Source organism: Protobothrops mucrosquamatus, unplaced genomic scaffold (genome assembly GCF_001527695.2).
Source record: "Protobothrops mucrosquamatus isolate PMUCROS unplaced genomic scaffold, P.Mucros_1.0 scaffold234, whole genome shotgun sequence".
Lineage (NCBI taxonomy): Eukaryota > Metazoa > Chordata > Lepidosauria > Squamata > Viperidae > Protobothrops > Protobothrops mucrosquamatus.
In genome coordinates, this window is record NW_015386585.1 from 211,533 (window position 1) to 231,907 (window position 20,375).

Sequence of the window (20,375 nt, forward strand, 5' to 3'; positions counted from 1 at the left end):
TGGATGGATGGATGGATCAATGGATCGATGGGTAGGTCAATGGATGGACGGATGGATGCATGGGCGAATGGATGCATGGGCGGATGGATCGATGGGTAGATGGATGCATGGATGGATCGATGGGTAGATGGATGGATGCATGGATGCATGGATGGATCGATGGATGGATGGATCGAATGATCAATGGATGGATCAATGGATGGATCAATGGATGAATGGATAGATGCATGGGCAGATGGATGCATGGGTGGATGGATGGATGGATGGATGGATGAATGAATGGATCAATGGATCGATGGGTAGGTGGATGGATGGATAGATCGATCAATGGGTAGATGGATGGATGGATGAATCGATGGAGGGTGGATGAATGGATCAGTGGATGGATGGATCAATGGATCGATGGGTGGGTGAGTGGGTGGATGGATGGATGGGCAGATGGATGCATGGGCAGATGGATGGATGGATGGATAGGTGCATGGGTGGATGGATGGATGGATCAATGGATTGATGGGTAGGTGGATGGATGGATGGATGGATGGATGGATGGATGGATGGATGGATGGATGGGTGGGTGGGTGGATGGGTGGATGGATGGAAGGATCGATCGATCGATCGATCGATGGATTTATGGGTAGATGCATGAGCGGATGTATGGATGGGTCAATGGATGGATGGATCAATGGATGGATTGATGGATGGATGGATGCTTTGATGGGTGGGTGGATGAATGGATGGATGGATTTACTCAGTTAATACAAAATCAGTGTCCTTCATATGTGTGCAACTTTAAGACATAAATTACAGGAAATGAAGAGCTTCACATCCACTGTTTACTTTCTAACTCACCATTGCCCAGATTAGAAGCAACCTGCCTCTTGGAAAAAATATGTAATTGTACAAGACTCCTGAATTGGCTCTGAATACAGCATCTGATGTTCTAAGAGCTGCAAAGGTTAATTTAACTTAATTTAAAGTCATCAGTTCCTGTTTCTTCTCCCCTTAGTGCCACCAGTGATTCGTGTCTATCCTGAAAGTCAGGCACAAGAACCAGGAATATCAGCCAGCCTCAAATGCCATGCTGAAGGCATTCCAAATCCCAAAATGTCCTGGCTAAAGAATGGCATGGCTATCACACCAAAATTATCCAAGCAGCTCCTTATTTTAGGTAAGGGTGAAAAGAATGTGAGTTTTATCTATCACTGGCAGAATCACATGGATTTTTTTTAAAAAAAATCTTTACTAATATTTGATCTTATGTCATCTAGATATGACTTTGCCTTTGTGCTACTTGGATAACATATATTTGGGCCTATATTGTTTGGGATGTTGATTTACTGCACCTCTTTTTTAAATGACTCTACATATATTATGCACTTCTCTTTTGCTAGAGAATTAAGACAGTATTCAGTTCTTTTTATCCATTATCAGCTGAGTGATTCTATTGCTGCTTATTACAAATTAGCAATTTTGATCAGTGTCAGTAGAACAGTAGATCGTTTCCATTGATGGATGCACCTAGCTGTCCTTTTCAGAAGTTAATAATTTTATTTGGATGGGAAACCATTAAAGAATACCTGGTTTGTAAGCAACATCAGGAAACTGGGGGAAAAAAATCTGCAAGAACATCATAGCAACCACTTGCATAATGGCACAAAGAAAATTGCATGGATATGCTCAGGAGGTCAAGCCCAACTGAAAGAAGAGGTATTATACCTTCATAGGTAGCTGGAAAGCAACAACCTAACGAAAGAAAGATATAACATAGCATTAGGATATTACATCAAAAATCAATTCCAATATGACTCTTGCTTTGGCTGATTGTGAGCAAGCATTCTTATCATATCAAATCTTAACAGATTTTTCTTGCTGTATTATTGTAAGGTTGTTTTTTTTAAAAAAAACCTTATCTGTACATCACCCCAAAACTTACAGGATTGAGATGATTTACAAATATTGTAATACAAGGAAAGCAAAGAATAAATGAAGTGAGGAGGATTTTTCCATTGCCAGAGGTGCTATTACAGTGGAACATGGTACTTTCCCCTGGACTATCAAAGAGCCCTAATATCATTAGGGGACTGGAGGCTAAAGCATATAAGGAAAGGCTGCTGGGATTGGGTATGTCTAGTTTAACGAAGAGAAGGACGAGGGGGGACATGATAGCAGTGTTCCAATATCTCAGGGGCTGCCACAAAGAAGAGGGAGTCAAGCTATACTCCAAAGCGCCTGAAGGCAGGACAAGAAGTAATGGATGGAAACTAACCAAAGAGAGAAGCAACCTAGAACTAAGGAGAAACTTCCTGACAGTGAGAACAATTAACCAATGGAACAACCTGCCTCCAGAAGTGGTGAATGCTCCAACACTGGAAGTTTTTAAGAAGAGACTGGACAGCCATTTGTCCGAAATGGTATAGGGTTTCCTGCCTGAGCAGGGGGCTGGACTAGATGACCTCCAAAATCCCTTCCAACTCTACTACTACTACTACTACTACTACTACTACTACTACTACTACTATTATTATTATTATTATTATTATTATTATTATTATTATTATTATTATTATTATTATTATTATTATTATTATCCCCTAACAATTTTACTTTCCTGAATACTTTCAGCCAAAGTCTGCTTATTAAGCATTTGGGGAATTACCAGGGGTTCAGGGATGTAGTATCTGCAACAGGCCTCTGTGGTCTGCGTGTTACTTGAGGCCAAAAGATTGCCCGTAAAAGGGAAAAATAAAATATGAAGTATATTTCAATAAAGTTTCACAATTCCTCCATAACTGCCCCATTTATATATCACATACTCAGCATATCTGTAAAAATGCAATTTTCAAAAAAAAAAGTATTCATACTAGTTCAGAAATGTTAACTGTATGGATATATTTTTCAATTGTCTTTTCCATATTCTGACAAAAGATGTCAGTGTTGATATCTGCAGAATATTCTAAAATCTTCCTTCTGTAGGCTATCTCACCACAAAAAATATTGGACAACAGAATCGTTCTGAGGCTGGCCTATAATCCCTTTAATTTCAGCAGAGCTCTCCAGCAAATTAATGTGCTCAGGAGAGCATCCTGACAATTGCTTCTTGCATTTTCAACTTTTTATACCTTTTTTTTTGTGATGCTGCAGCAAATGGAAGTGAACTTCATATCAGCAGTGTTCGATACGAAGATACAGGTGCCTACACTTGCATTGCTAAAAATGAAGTGGGGGTAGATGAGGACATTTCGTCTCTCTTCATTGAAGATTCAGCAAGAAAAACCCGTAAGTTTAATTTATATATCTACTTTCTAATTATATGTCCTCTTTTAATGGACTTGAGTGATTGGAACCAAACTGGATTTTACCTGCATAAAGGACCACATACTGAGGTCTAATTTCAGAATGACTGTCTAGTTCCCATTGATCACTAGAAATAAGAATTATTTACTGAGTGAAACAAAACTTGATAGTTTCCTAGCTGTAGATTTCTAACGTATGTAAATTTCTATAGTTTTCATTAGTTTTCATGATAGCAGTGTTCCAATATCTCAGGGGCTACCATAAAGAAGAGGGAGTCAAGCTATTTTCCAAAGCGCCTGGAGGCAGGACAAGAAGCAACAGGTGGAAACTAATCAAGGAGAGAAGCAATCTAGAACTAAGGAGAAACTTCCTGACAGTGAGAACAATTAACCAGTGGAACAACCTGCCTCCAGAAGCGGTGAATGCTCCAACACTGGAAGTTTTTAAGAAGAGACTGGACAGCCATTTGTCCGAAATGGTATAGGGTTTCCTGCCTGAGCAGGGGGCTGGACTAGATGATCTTCAAGGTCCCTTCCAACTTTATTATTATTATTATTATTATTATTATTATTATTATTATTATTATTATTATTATTATTATTATTATTATTATCATCATCATCATCATCATCATCATCATCATCATCATCATTATTATTATTATTATTAAGGTAAAAATTCCAGGAGTCCCTCAACATAATTCTTTCAAACTCATTTCTGAAATTGTATATGGTACATAAAGAATACAATCTTGGGAAACTCTCCCCAAGGACCAATTAAAAATGGATTGATCCAGCAGATTGTCTTTGGAGATCTTTCCAATCTATTCTTTCTGAATTCCCCAACTAGCACTGGTTTTGGGCCAAATTGGTTCAAAATTATGAGGATTGTAATTTCAAACTCTTTAGGTATCAGGCTAAAGAATGCTGCATTAAACTAAATTAAATCTAAATTAATTTTATTAAATAAATCCAATAATAATATCCCGTTGCCTCACTTTAAACTCATTAATTAAACTATAATTCATGATTTGAAGGGTTGTCTCGTTCAGGTTGGAAAGACAATGAGATCTGGTAAATCCTCTAGTTCATAATTATGTATCCTAAATCATAAATTATCTGCAAAGCTATGTGAAACTATGAGATTCAGTATACCTGGTAGAAAAGAATAGTTCCAACTACTTCTTTTAAGGCCTTACCCAGGTTAGCATTCATTTTCTTTATGTAAAACTAACAATGGCAGTTGAAACTGTCTGTTCTATTTTGATTGCTTTTGTTACCTTCATTATCATGCAGATTGCTAAGTGGCATTGCCTGTGACAAATTCCTTAAAGGCCAATTTACACACAACTTTTTAAAAGATCTCCCTGTAAGATATTTTGCAGATAAGTGTAAACATGTATGGAATAAATTCTGGTGTGTATATCACAACAAAATCAGCAGGAGACCATTGGAATTGAATACATCTGCCTAAACAATTTGCTTTCAGCGACAAACAGAAAGTTTCCATCTTATGTTAAATGGCAGAAAAGCCCTAACATCCACAGTTGGAAGAGGCCAGGAGTGCATTGGCTATAAGATAGCCTCTACATTGGATATTTTAGTTTACATAAAATAGCGTGATTGTGCTTGGAGGAAAACAGAGCTTTAATTATGCTTGTGGCAGGCAGGCCAACATGTACCAAGCTAACCATGGCTATTCTTAAGGTTATTCTTAGTGGCCAGGCCAATCTTCTCCCACCTGGAGATTTTCTACCCGTATGGACTTCAACTCTCAAGAATTCCTCAACTGCGTAGTCATTATTAAATATTCTGGAAGTTGAAATTCACCCCTCTGAATATCCTCTGGGTTGGAAGACTGCATTAGATATTCCACATTTAAAAAACCAGGATAGAGAGTTTAAACATATTATCATCATTATTGGCAGAATAATATTTATTTTTGACCTATATGAAGTTATATATAGCCTAGACTTGAATGTGGTTGGTGCACCTGCTCTATGTGATTTCAGTGTCCCAAGGATTACAACCTTTATGCAGGCAAAAATCCAAGATACTTTGGTGAATTTGAGTTTCCTATCTACAAATACTTTTACTGGGAGGGGGGAGGGGAGTCTCGAATTCTCACACAGAAAGTCAAAATTGGTGAGGTTCCCTCCAATAACCTCATTTCCCTGCAAAAATGTAATCACTTATTTCAGAAATTGCTATTGTGTAAGAAAAAACAAAACAAAAGAGTATTAACGTCATTTAACTGCTACAATGAAATGTTGACATTGTTTTTTGTTTCCATTTTCTGGCTCTCCCATTTCTCTGATGCTGCAGTTGCAAACATACTGTGGCGAGAGGAAGGTACTGCAGTAACATTGTCTTGTTGTAGTGATAATGTGCTTGTCTGCTTTAATAAATCCATAAGAAACCATTCTCCACTGATTTTTCCACTAATGTTAGCAAAGTTGGCCAGTCTCAGTTTAAGGCACAGGCAAACCAATTGCATAATTGGGACAACATGAATACAGTAATATACATTTTCAAAAGGGTGCCTAAGACATAATGGGCCAGGCCAGCCTTCTCTCACCTGGACATTTTCTTCCTGTATGGACTTCAACCCTCAGAATTCCTCAACTGTGTAGTCATTATTAAATATTCTGGGAGTTGAAATTCACCCCTCTGAAGAGCATCTAGGTATGGAAGACTGTATTAGATCTTCCACATGTTAAAAAATCATTATAGAGTTTAAACATATTATCATCATGTTAGTAGAATAATAATTATTTCTGACCTATATGAAATATATTTTAAACATATAGCAACCAGTCCCTGTCATTCCTGCTTCATAATTGTGTTTGTACAGATTATTTAATTAAGCCACATTCTTCAGTGCCATAGTTCCTCAATATCCTGTACATATTGGGTGGGGGGGATGGTCACACTCATTTCTTTAAGCAAAACAGAACATTGCTTATTTGGCATTTACACATTCAGTTCTTATACAAACTTTAAACAATCAAACATTTTCAAAATTCAAATACTCCTTATGAAATCTCACAATAGGATTGGAAGGCATCTATCCCTGGCCTTATTCCACACCATTATACTTAAAAAGTATAAGGGGTTGCAAAATAAAACAGTCACTATGAAATGTTCCCTAGGACAGGACAGGACAGGACAGGACAGGACAGCACAGGACAGGACAGCACAGCACAGCACAGCGTAGCGTAGCGTAGCGTAGCACACCACAACATAGCACACCACAGCGCATAGCATAGGACAAGATAGCATAGCATAGTGCATAGTGTAGTATAGCATAGGACAGGACAAGACAGGATAGAATAGGGTCATAGATGCTGACATTTCAGATATAAAGATATTTGAAAATACAAGATACATTTTCATCCACGTATCAAAGTATAATTTTATTGAGTATAAATGTTCTTATATATTTGCATATGCAAAAAATTCAACATGAGAATTGTTGTTTAACTTTTTGAACTTAACAAATGCTGATTATGACCAAATGTGTTCATAGCTAATTTTCTAGACCTTTGGCAGACTTATAAACAGCTTGACATCCTGCTGAATTACTGAAATAATCCATATTGAGGGCACCCTGTGACAGAAGGCTGTATCTTTAGCCCTTAGCATCATAAGGCTTCTTAGATTGTTTAGTTCTCTTATTAAAGACATAAGTAATAGTGATATAACAGTGAAATGCACTTTGCAATAAAGAAAACGCAGATATTGCAATTTCAGGATCTCCTACAGTTTTCCGCTTGGTCCTTGAGCTCAAGAAGCAGAAGATCAGACTTACACAAATCCCTTTCTTCCTTTCTTCCTTCAATTCTTTAATGTCCTCATTCATCTCTCATAATAGGAAAGTAGAAATAGTCACATATGATTAAGTAGAGAAACAGCAAACAGACAAGTAGACATATAAAATGTCTATTGCAAAATGCTGAGAAAATCAGAAAGGCAATGTTAGGATTAATTTCAAATAAATATAACATCATAGATGATGGCAATGAATGTTTCACTGCCTTCTGAGTTGCTATGTCAGTTATTCCTGAATTTTTAAATTTGCTGTACTGGATATTTCAAAAACAGGACATGACAATCAGACTGCAAATAATGAAAAGACAGCCAGATACGGATACAATGATAAGAGAAAATTATATTTTGCTCATCTGCAAAAAGATTGTGAGAACCATTCTTTGTTTATAATGCTTTGCTGTATTGCAGGTTAATATCCATGAGAGAAAACCTATTCAGTCATGGGGTTACATTATCTTTCTTTGAAATCAGTTCAATAGAATGCTTCAAATGGAAAAAAAGAAAAGAAAAGAAACAGGGATGTTCCTTGGAAGAGAATGCTATGTGAAATGAAGAGTTCTAAAAGCCCATTTGGAGCTAAACTCTGTTCAAAATACAAAATAATTGAAACAGAATATTGTACCTTATAAAAGTAGGCATAATTTTTAGCAACCATTGAAATACTGGTTCTCATGGCATTCAGAGCACAATATACAATATTTTAATAGAAAGTGTATTATGAATGTGTGTTTGCATCACTAATACATAAACAACATTAAATACATCCTTGATATTACCATTATGATGTATAAAATCTAGAATGTGGATCACGTGTTTTTATCAAAACAATCATGCAGAATAGGAAATCAGTGTGCATGAACTAAATTCATAATTCACAATTACGTATAAATTACTGCATGATTGTTACAATTTGATTAAAAACTTTCCAATTTTACCCATCTGCAGAAATGTGCACTCATTTCATCAGAGGTCAAACTCCACCTTCCAATGTGCATATTTAAATCCCTGTTGAATGGGAACTGAAGAGGTTCTCAGTAATAAACTGTTATCTAAGAAACTTTAAGCCAAAGTGTCTTTTAACTGATTTGTAGCAATTCAAGCTGCCAGGCAGTAGCTATGCTTTCAGAAATGCATGGTTCCTCAATCCAACATCACATTTAAACATCATTCTTCTAGATCCATTTTGATGCCTTAACTGGGGTATTTCTGTGGTATAACTAGAAGACTAAACATCATATGCTGAAATATAAGATTGAATAATCCGGGTACCATTTTTCTGCAAGTTTACATTCATTAACCAAGAAAATAAGTATTATCTGAAACTGTTCCAGATCAAAGGCCTTTTTAAATTATTAAACTGTCTCCAATTCTGACAATGCACTCTCAGTTCTAGTAGTAGCATGATTTTGAATTATCTCTCCTTGAAATAAGTGGGAGTGAAAGTGGTTACCTTAACTGGATTAATTTCCAGTCCTGGAAGCATGTGATCTGCTCCGGAATGTTTCTAGTCTGAACAGGACTTGGGGATCACTAGCTGAAGCAGAATTACCATCTACAACAGCTGATTTTTTAAAATTAATATATATGTATGTTCCATGCAAAACCAAAAAAAGTAGTAATTTGACCACAATAGAACTATGGACGTTTGGCAGATAAGTACACTATCAATATCACTTGGAATGACAGTAGCCATTACAAAACAGCCAGTATAAATTGTACTCTGATCACGTGTATTGATTGGATTGCTGAAAAATGATGGAAAAGCTGCTCAATACAGCACACAATGTATTTATTACTGCTTCTGCATGTAATGGAAAATGAAGTCCTCTGCCTAAGTCATGGGACATTCTAATTAAGCAAAAATGTAGAATGCAATATTTTACTAGCAGCTCATTGACAAATTATTTTTCTAAACCTTCTGGAATGCCCCAGTTTTCACAGATGAGTGCTGTTGCAATGCTAAAAGGTTCCATATTTGTGAATTAGAGTTTGCAAAATTTCAAAAATGTCTTTGCTTTGGTGGCTATGAGAACTGACCGATCCCCAAAGGCTATTGGATACCAAACAAAATATTCTCTGAAAGCTATAAACAATACGTGTTGCTTCAGTGTGGAACTATGTGCAATATATTAAAGGATTTCTGCATTTGAGGCATTTTCCTGAAAAACCAAAATGGTTAGCGGTCTCTTTTTTCATGTAAAGGAAGGAAGCCTGCTTGTCTGATCAACAGACCCATGACCCCAGTTCCTTATTTGAAGGTCTGACTGCTACCACCAAGGCAAAACATTTTTGGGTCTACTTGTACCTCTTTTCCCACACCTTGAAGCTGTACTTGTGATATGAACTTTAATTTTGTGAATGCACCAAAAGCATCCTGATTTTTAGGTGTTTTTCCTTTTCCTTCCAGCCTTTCCTTGTTAGTACTTTCTTTTTCTGGTTTAGCTTTCATTTTGCTTTTAGACATAGGAAATATGACTTTTTTTTCCCCTTGCTCTTTTTGTTCTGGTTTTTTCTTCAAGGTCTCAGTGTGGGAAGTATGTTCTATGTCTTTTCCGAAGATGGAATCACAATAATTCAGCCTACTGACTGTGAGATCCAGAGACATATCAAACCAAATGAGAAAGTGTTCACCAGTTATGTAAGTCTGGGGTCATGATTAATGTCCAGGGTATTGATAATGTTGATCTAATGCAGGGATTTTAAAACTCTGTAGATATGGTGGCTTCTAACATAAGTGATGTCTCCCCTATAAACAAAATTTCCTTGATGATGTGTTGAGGAAATTAATACACTTTTTAGTTTTAATAATTAAAACTAAAACTAGCGGGATTTGTAAATTTTCTGGATTTATAAAGCGAGCAAGCACAAAATGAATTTTTTAACAGTGTCCCTTCTTTCCTATACAAGCCACATCAAGGGATTTTTTAAAAAAAATTGTGATAACCTTCCCCCATTTCCTCTAAGGTGGGATCCCTCTGGAGGGCCAAACTATTGGGTTTCAAGCCACAGACTGAGAAACCTGAGCCTAATTTGAGCCTCGTTGAATTGAGAAATCTGAGCCTAATTGAATTATGAAAAGAGAGAACAAGTTACATAAATGTGTATGAATAGAAAAGTACAAAGTTGAGTTTGGCACTTGTTTGTTGATATGGTGCATTGCATTTGGCTATAGAAAATGCACATTTGAATACAGAACAGATCCAATGTGAAAGTTAATGTTCATGCTGGAGAAAGATGCTTTGAGGTTTTGGAGGGCAAGGTGGACTATACATCTAAATAATAAATAAAATAAAATTCAAAATATTGCGTACTAAAGAGCACAAGGCTGTTTCTAGTACAAGTAAAAAGATTCCTGTTTTAAGTGCATAAACAGGTGCATACTTTTTACTTAAGATCCTCAGGTTTGGGTGGGGTGAGAGGGTTCCCTCTTTGTAGATATGTTTGGCAGAGATTCAAACTCCATTCTTCTTTTTATTTCAGGCAGATATCTGTCCTACTCTTGAAGGTGAAGTTGTTCAGTCTTGCCTCTGGGCTTCTGCTGTCAATGTTAGAGACAAATATATTTATGTTACTCAGCCTAAGTGGAATAGAATAATGATCCTTGATATTCAGACACAGAAAATCATTCAGGTAATCTTCCAGTGACAACTCAGTGTTTTAAGATGGGAAAAATAGCCTTGACAGTGCAAAGAATTTTGTTGCTTCCCTGAGGAGATTCTAGCTACTGCCTTAACCATGACTTGCAATCTACAGTTTGGTCTGTTTGCTGAGGGGGGAAAACCCCTATTTGCAGCTTATTATAAATGCAACAAGCAAGATATAATGGCCAGTAGAAAAAGGGTTATCATTACATGAACACTTCTAATGGGTTCCAAAAAAATCAATGAACACATGCATGTACAATTCTCAGGATTTGCTAAGACTAAGATCATTTTCTTGTACCAAGGTACAATATTCAATATAACATTGTATGTACATATGTAACCAGATCCAATGTATAAGAACCTCGGTTCTATCCTGTTGCAAGAACTAGATCCTATTGAGTACAGTGGAAACCAATAGTAAGGTTTTCTACAAGGATGACTTCATATGCACTGGAATTAGTGACATTGACTTCCAAGTAGTCATTCCATTCCATTGACTTCCACCATGACATGGTGTGATATGTGGTGTGTTCTAATTCATCTGAGGTTGTATTTACCTACTTTTAAAAACTGCTAAGGACCAGATGATTTTACCGTGTCCTGATGCGTACAACCACAGAACTTAAAGAAGATGCACTTTCTTTTTCACATGACTGTCTATAGAAAGAAATAGAAGCTTTGGGAAAATGGCAAGCACTTTACAGTGCAAGGGACGTTCCAAAGCTCCTCATAGCTGGATGTATGGAACACTTTATGGAGAAAAGCCACAAGACTTAGGTCCTTTGTTGATGCAATGGCATGAATCTGGAGGCAAATTGCATATGTAAAAAGAATGTTGGTGGAGCATCTTTAGAATGATATCATAAATGACATTAGTATTACTAATATAAGGAGCAGGTCTCAGGAGGCCACAAGGTCTTCTACATGACATTTGCAGTAGTCATGGCACACTGTGTTGTCTAATTTTAACCGAAAATGGAAAACATATCCAGCAATTCTCATTAGTAGTTTGTTAACTGCATTAGTTTCCAGATTCAGAGGTTGCATTTCCCTTTCATGAAAAAGAACTAACACAACTGGTTTTGTTGTTGTTGTTGTTTTGTTTGTTTCTTTGAAGTCTCTGGATGTGGATCCTCTGCCAGTGAAGTTACATTATGATAAATCACATGACCAAATATGGATACTTAGCTGGGGGGATTTGAAGAAATCCCATCCAACACTACAGGTAAGTTTCCAATGAGTTTAATAGCTCAGTGTTTATTTATAGCTTTCTATAAATTGGATTTTTAAAATAGAAATATAATTATTTATTTGCATACCAATTTTGCAGCCTCCTCTGCTCCTCTGTTCAGAGTAGTTCCATCTTTTGTTTTGTTTTGAACAGTCCGAAAACAGAACTGACAGCCAGAAACATGCTTGTTTGAAAGGTACTGATAATTTCAGTGCCACTGGTTGAAGGTATTCCAACATCATTGGGCAGTTTTTGATCTCCAAGAATTATCACTTAATGAAAGAGCAAGAGAAGACACTTTCTGTTGGTTTGTCCTGTTCTGCATCTCTTGCTTCATCCTCCTTAGTTTTGGAGGAGCTCATCCTCCAGAATAGATTCTGGAGATGGGAGCAAGAAGATGATGAAGGAAAGAAGAACTGGCAATCTCTTTCCTTCTCTTGTTTGTAAAGACATGCCACTAGATCAAAAGCTATCCTTCAAGCATAATGGTATTATAGAAGTCCACCACCCATTCTTCTAATCATCAGAACCAGATTATATTTAAACAGACATCACTTTTAATTATTTGCAGTTAGTTTTAGAGTTATACTATATGCTACTGGTAGTTGTCTCCTTTTATTTCTTTTATTTTTGCATTGTTTTCTTTCTCTTATTTCTTTTCATTTTCTCCATCCAGAAAACCCATTATCGTTCTCCTAATATTCTCTTAATGTTGTGGATTGCAAGTCATCATAAAAGACATCAAATTTAAAGCATTCAGGGTTATAGAATTGATTCCCCCTCAAAAAAATTGCAGGTCTCATGGAGAAGCTTGAATAAGCTTGAATTCTTGAGCCAAACTGTTTTCCTTTGCTTGGTATAAACACTCTTATCCTCACCAGTTTCCTAGATATTGTAATTTGCATTATTGAAAGAAACAAAAAAAGGATTTTAAAAAGACAAGATTCTGTAAGTGTAGATTACCTTCCAGCACTGTGGAGAAAGAAAGAAAGATATTCAAACACATCTCAAAGAAAGATATCCCTACACAATTCCAGCATTAGCTCTACTCACAGCCTTCCATTTATGCTCGTAGAAACCTATGGACTTTGTTGCTTGTTCTTATAACTAATGATAGCTTCAACATTATTCTCATTGTAATAGTTACGAAGCCATCTCTATAAATAATAAATAAATAAATAAATAATAAATAAATAAATAAATAAATAATATATGCAAATGATCATGGCACAAAAAGTAAATCACTGTGAGTCCATTGTACAAGCTCCTAATTATCTGAACTGTAACACTTTGCAGATTACAAATTGTAGAATTCCTAGGATTCTGTTACGGACACTGCATTACACTAATTTTGTTTATATTGTATTAGGAAGAAAGGGTAAAATATACTGTATTTTCCTGATTATGTTAAATCCCTTCATCAAGAAATATCAGATTTATAGCAGTATAATGAAGAAAACTCTAAATATTTGAAGCAAATCTTTTAAGGCTCTAGCAGTTTTGGTTGTGAATTCGTAGCTGTACAGTACATTCTAAAGCAGTGGTCCCAATCTGTTTGGCACCAGGGACCAGTTTTGTGGAAGACAATTTTTATACGGACCAGGGGAGGTGGTTTTGATTTTGCTTACTTGCCCACTGCAAAGCTCTATCTGTGCAGCCCAATTCCTAACAGTCAACAGTCAACATCTGTACTGTGGCCCCAGGATTAGGGACCCTTGCTCTAGTCTAAAGCAGGGATGTCAAACTGCCAGCCCTTGGGCTGGATGCGTCATGCTGAAACTGCACCCATTCCATTGCCAGCAATGGGAAAAAGTCGCGATATGTCGTGACACATCATGTGACATTGCGAGTTTGACATCCCTGCTCTAAAGCATTCCTGCTCATCAACAGATTAGTAAACTCTTCTAATGAGTTTACTAATGAGTAGCTATGTTGAATCAAAAGCACCTTCCTACATAAGAATCTCAGAATATAAACACTTTCTTTAAGATTTCACCTTTATGTTTTGCTGATTTTACTGGAGAAAAAGAGAGTTTTCCTAATAATACAGAATTTCATTTTTAAGCATTAGACTTTAGAAAAAATAGAACAGTAGAAAAACCATTTTATCATTTCCATACATCATCTTCTAATAGCTATAATACATATACCTTTATATAAATGATTAGATATTATAACTTTGCTGTGGGCATTCAACAAAGTGAATTGGCCTTGTGTATTTACATTAGATTAAATAAACATGAATATAACATCCATGTTCATTGCTGCTAGTGTGGAAAAATTATTGCAGGATTATATAGATATAGGACAGTTTCAAATCCTGCATGACTGCATTGTATAGCAATGTAAACAGCTTGAAAATAAATGGAAATTATTCTCTGATCTTACAAACCTACACAGAGATGCCATTTCATCAACATGCTTATTTTTAGGAACTGATGTAACCATCATTTTGGCTTATGGATTACTATTATGCATATGGCCACCAACTTTGTTGGTCTCATATGCATTTTAGGCCTTCTAGATATTTCAGTTTTTCCTTTCTTGCTCCTATCAGTGGCCAGTGTTTGTTTATTCATGGTAGGTAATATCAGAAGCAAGCACTGGAGAGAACCAGCAGTTCATCTGTACTCACCTGACTGGAATGGATGATTATTTTATTCCACCTACAAATCTGATTATCAATCACATCAGGTAAGAGTTCCCTTCAGTCCAACACTTTTCTGAATCACAGATAATACTGGTTTGATTTTGTACTCTTGCCCAAAAAAAAAAAAAACCCCTCATGAAGAAGAAGAAGACATAAAGATCTTCTGTAAAGCCTCTTGTGAGTCTAGAAACAGAATATGATATCAAACAGACAGAATGGACCCCAAGAAGCAACAGAGCAGTCATGACTACCTGATAGAATTATCCATTAGTTCCTCCATTCTCAAGATTGTCACTGGCTTTTAGTTTAATTTAATGAAAACTTCAACCAATGATTTACATTTTAAGTTTTGGTATAGTGACAGTCTAATAAATGGATTTCAGCTTTTGCAGTCTGACACATATTCAGTATGTTTTCAGGAAGTAAGTTAATAATGCAGTTAAGTTTGAATATCTCCCTACCATGTTAGAACATGATTCTAGGAATTCTTGTCTATATCTTTCTACTCTTGGATGAGACCCATTGCAAATGTATCATTCTAGTGTCATAAAGCAATATCATCAATATTTATGAAGCCAGTTGATTGTACAATATCCAGAATCACTTCCAGGGAGTTGCTAAAAGTTTGCCATGACAGTGAAACACTATTTTTTGCTGTTGTTATTTTTTAAAAAAGAAGAAAAAAAAACTATGCTTTGTTTTAATTTCAGAAATTGTATATGTTTGCTTTAAATAGCAATAGCACAGACAATGGGTGACATACAAATTATTATCATTCATACATGTATACAGATACATATATATTAATATTTCAATTCCAGATGTTTGTTTTATTTTTATTTAGCATATGGCATCTACAGAGGTCATGCAATCACTGATATACAAATTCAGATTAAATAAAATATCAGCATACACACACACACACACATACACACACATGGACAATACAATATAGGAGCTAAAATATTAAATTAAGATAAAACCATAATAAAATCACCATAATATGGATCCGTAGAGGTCCAATGGAATTCCAGTGTAATCTAGTAGAAGTGGGGTTTTGCAGTTGTTAAATCATTGGATTAAAGCTTTGGAAACCCAGGTTTAAGTCACGCAAGTTGGCTAGATAATTTTGACCTGTCCCCCCAACCTTCATCCAAATCATATCACAGGATTACTGTAGTGTGGATAACCTGAAATGGAATCCCTAGGTCAATTAACCTGAGGTCTTGGAAAAAAGGAGTAATATAAGTGTAATAAATAGACTTTGATCATGATCAGACTTGTGATCTGGCCATGACAAAGGTAGCTCTCTCTTCTTGCCACTGCCCTGACAAGAAAAACATGTCTGCATGTTTCAAGTCAAATGGGCTTGGAATAGGCCCATCGCTACCATGGTGGCCCTGAACTCCTGAGCTGCTTCCAAGACCAGCCCCAGGGAGAGCAAATTGAAGTCCTCTAGGACTCTAAGCCTGGAGAATTTCACAGTCAACTCTGAGAGAGCATCCAGCAGCTCAGGCAGGGAGGTTATTATGCAGCAGGGATGCTGTTACAGTAGCACCAATCCCAACTGATCTTGCAAGCCTATTTTCAATTTTTCAATTTAGATTTCAAGTAAGACATTCACACACATTTGCATGTCAGCTCAAAGAATGATTTAACACAAGATCCTAAAAAAAATTGTTGTTGTTGTTGTTCAAACCCAGAATCTGAACATTACTAATTATAATTTCTTCAAGGAGGCAGCTTCAGAAATCATTAATTTATATTGACATCAATACTTTTGTCATTCCATGTGAGATAATAAGGTATAGTACAGAGATTCTTCCAAGCTCCACCACCTGTCTTAACTGACAGTCAACTAAGACAAGTGGTGGAGTTTGGAAGAATCTCTGTACTATATCTTATTATCTCATATGGTATGACAAAAAGTATTGATGTCAATATAATTAATGATTTCTGAAGCTGCCTCCCTGAAGAAATTATAATTAGTAATGTTCAAACTCTGGGTTTGAATAACAACAACAACAACAACAACAACAACAAAAATTAGCCACCAAGAGGAAAGAAATGGAGGAAATGTACAGTAAATGCTTAAGTGGTTATTTAATAATAGCAGGTGTATCATTGATCTGCCTCATTCACCTGTCAATGTAACCCTGGGTATGTCTCCTAAGAAATCTCCATGAGCATATAAATCAAGCTATCAGATGTCTGTTTAGACCAGTGTTTCTCAACCTTGGCAGCTTTAAGATATATAAACTTTGATTCCCAGAATTCCCCAGCCAGCCATGGGGAAGGGAGTTGAAGTCTATACGCCTTAAAATTACCACTGGTTTATACTGCATTTACATATTATTGTAAGCGTAGAAGTGTTTAAACAAAGTATTTTTCTTCAAAATACATTTCAATGCATCCTGATACAAAGGAACAGCAGGCATAATCTTATTACTCCTCAGTCACACACCATTTTCATTTTCTGCACTAGATTTCTTTTTTAATTTGTAATTGATGCAAGTATAATAGTTGAAAGACAAACTAAATCCCAGGGTTATTTGCGGGATCAGAGAATATAAAACCTTTTTTTTTCTTAAGGAATAAATTTTTATGCATGATATGCAGTTTTCAACTCTATTTTTTTCTGTTTACATGTGCACACAAACACAAAATTATTCACCATCCACCACAATCTCAAAACTCTTTGTGGTTTACAGTAATGATTATTATTTGGAGAAAGAATGAGTTTCTATGTACTAGAACAGCTAGAAATATGGTTTTCAATCAAAGGAATTGGAATATTAGGACCATATTATGAAAACCCATTTCAAATTAATGCTGCTATATATCTGACCTTTGTGGTCATCCAGATTTGGTAGTCCAAATACCATAACCTTATTATCTTAATCTCTCCAGGTGGAGGGACCATCCATGTAGAACATTTTCTATTAATTCCTTTGAGTTCAAGTCACTCAAGTCACAATGGGAGGTACCATCTTTTTGGTTCAAGACAGATGCTATGTTTCTTCAACTCTTCTAATACTCTAATACTCTTCCACCTCATTCTGCTTAAAAAGCATTTTCTACAAAGGAAGGAAGAGTTCAATGGATAACAGGAAATGTTGTCATTTGCCCCCCCCCCCAAAAAAAATCTACCATCACCTGTGTCCTTAGCTAGCTCTTCTATATAGATGTTTATATTTTACAATGGATATAGATTTAGTAAACCCTTTGATTTCCAATGTCTATACTACCAATGGCTAAGAGCAACTCAATGAGAACACTGAGAAAAGAGTTACATATCTTGAAAAAATAGTTTTTGGTATTACTTATTGAGGTCAGGTTTACATTAGTCTGATATAGTTAAAAATCTTTATGCAATGTAAACATACATTAAGACACTGAAAAGCAATAACCAGAAGGACAATGCTATTTTTTTTCCAGCAAGAGACTTAAAGCAAATGCTGGAAGTAATGATCTTTTGCTATTACCCAAGAATGTCCTCTGGCATTTCACCATTTCAATCTCTTACCTGCACAGAATCCATTTATTCCATGGTACAAAACTTGACAGTGTGTTGTCTCACCTTTAATATCTTTTCCCTGAATATCTCTGTGTCCAACTAAATATATTCTATTGCAGCTCAGTATTAAGCTCTATATGGCATTAAACAAGGCAAATTTTCTTTGCCTCATTCCTTCCCATGATCAAAATATAGTGTGACATTTGATCTAAGCAAGGTTGGGTAAGGTGAGGCTCCAGAACTGGTGGCTGCTAAAAGTACCTTCAGAGTTTGCATCAAACTGTAATTTCCAATGTGACAGATGAAAAGTTATAAAAGATGTGGCAGTGATGATACTAAATATTTGAAATTAATTTACTGCTCATGGTATCTAGTTTCTGTGCTCACTTCACTCACTGTTTATGATGTTCACTCCAAATTTTTGGAAGGTGGGCCATAGTATCTCATACCTGAGACTGAAGTTTGCCATTTCACCTGAAAATTGTGTGCTCTTGCTACAGTTTATAAATAAATGTTGGTTTTGAGCATTTGGGCACCATAAACGTGCTCACTCCTGAATGGAGCCACATTTCTTAAAGTGCACAGTTTGTTATACTATGTTTTGCCTTTTGTTTACAGGTTTGGTTTCATCTTCAATAAGTCAAAGGCTGCAGTTCACAAAATTGATCTGGAAACCATGGCTCATATCAAGACAATCAGCTTTGGAAACTACAGCTGCCTGCCCCAAGCCATGGCCTATACCCACTTGGGAGGTTACTTCTTTGTGCAGTGCAAAGCAAACACATCCATGCCAAGGATTCCACAACTTATAATTGACAGTGTTACAGATTCTGTTATTGGTCCCAATGATGATGTATCAGGTACTCCCTACATCTCTCCAGATGGACGTTATTTGGTCAGTGCAGATGAAGACAGCAGGAGGATCAGAGTCCAGGCCATAACTGTCCAAGGAGAAATCAAGTTGATTTATGATTTACAAACCTCTATGCACATATCTCATCTGACATTCCAATCCTCTTTCACTGAAGCCAATCAGTATTATATATATGCTTCTTCACATTTGCAAGCAGATGTGCTTTTTATTGAGTTGTCGACAGGGAAAATGGACCTCTTGAAGAACTTAAAAAACCCTATCAGACCTAAAGACTGGCCCTGGAACAGCTACAACAGAATTATCCAAAACAGTGGATTATTTGGTCAATACCTTCTAACACCAGCAAAGAGTTCACTCTTTATAATTAATGGCAGACAAAATACATTGCGCTGTGAAGTTTCAGGAATCAAGAAGGGCAACACAGTAGTCTGGGTAGGAGATGTATGAAAAATATGCGAAAGGAAAAAGAAACCAGAACTTTCAGGAAAAAAAAGGACTGATTGAACATTTAACTGCAGCAAAAAAATATATATGCAGTAGCATTGTATATTTTTACACTGAGGGGGAAAACTGGTATACATTTCACAGTAGAAGACTGGTCTATTGCAAATAGGGTATGATTGGAATTGGTTATACTAGGAATTTATGTTGAGTCCAGTTTAATGACTTAATGTATGGAATATACCCTGGGAAAGGTAGGATTCACCTGAGATGCTATAAGTAACATCTTATAGAGCCTGCCTTTTGACTTGAAAGGCTGATCAATCTTTCAGTTCTCTCTAGGTAATCAGTTTTCATTCTGTTATTCCAACATAACATTTTATATACAACATTGTGCCATGTGGCATGAGATCAACACTGTCACTTAGATATTTTATTTTTTCAAGGATGGAAGAGCTGAAGGAATTTAGACTTTATAGAGCCATTCATGTCAAAGATTTCTGGAAATCATTCTGTATAGCAGATATATTAAGGCAAAAGATTTGCATATTTTAAAAGGTAATATTTCCACTAATCTAAAAACAGAATCAAACTGAGACAGTAAGGTGAAAAACTGGATTATGTATTTTTTCAGCTTCTGCTACTCCTACATATTTCAGGAGTGGCCACCTTTTCCCAGTCCCTCTCTTATAGTGAGAGTATTGTACTGAAGACACTGCAGTTAACACTAAAGGAAACACTTAAGAAGTGACAAATCAAGGATAGAGAGAGAAGTATGAAATTGATTCAGAAAAAAAATGGAAAGAAAGAAATACTGGATTTAGTCCAGATGTAATCATGCTTGGAACAGACCAACCAAAATTGTTAGGAGTAGGAATTCCACTGTAAGCCATG

At 36.1% G+C, this 20,375-nt stretch overlaps 1 protein-coding gene across 1 annotated transcript in view; it reads left to right on the plus strand.

Moving 5' to 3' along the window:
- The window catches only part of FSTL4 (follistatin like 4), a 201,362-nt gene extending 181,875 nt beyond the window's left edge, over nucleotides 1-19,487 (plus strand). Inside the window, exons 6-13 of the mRNA XM_015814277.2 lie at nucleotides 1,007-1,168; nucleotides 3,142-3,276; nucleotides 5,619-5,645; nucleotides 9,644-9,762; nucleotides 10,605-10,754; nucleotides 11,886-11,993; nucleotides 14,584-14,693; nucleotides 18,785-19,487. Of these exons, the coding sequence (XP_015669763.2) occupies nucleotides 1,007-1,168; nucleotides 3,142-3,276; nucleotides 5,619-5,645; nucleotides 9,644-9,762; nucleotides 10,605-10,754; nucleotides 11,886-11,993; nucleotides 14,584-14,693; nucleotides 18,785-19,487 (1,514 nt within the window). The remainder of the gene's footprint in view (nucleotides 1-1,006; nucleotides 1,169-3,141; nucleotides 3,277-5,618; nucleotides 5,646-9,643; nucleotides 9,763-10,604; nucleotides 10,755-11,885; nucleotides 11,994-14,583; nucleotides 14,694-18,784) is intronic.
- Nucleotides 19,488-20,375: the final 888 nt, after the last annotated feature.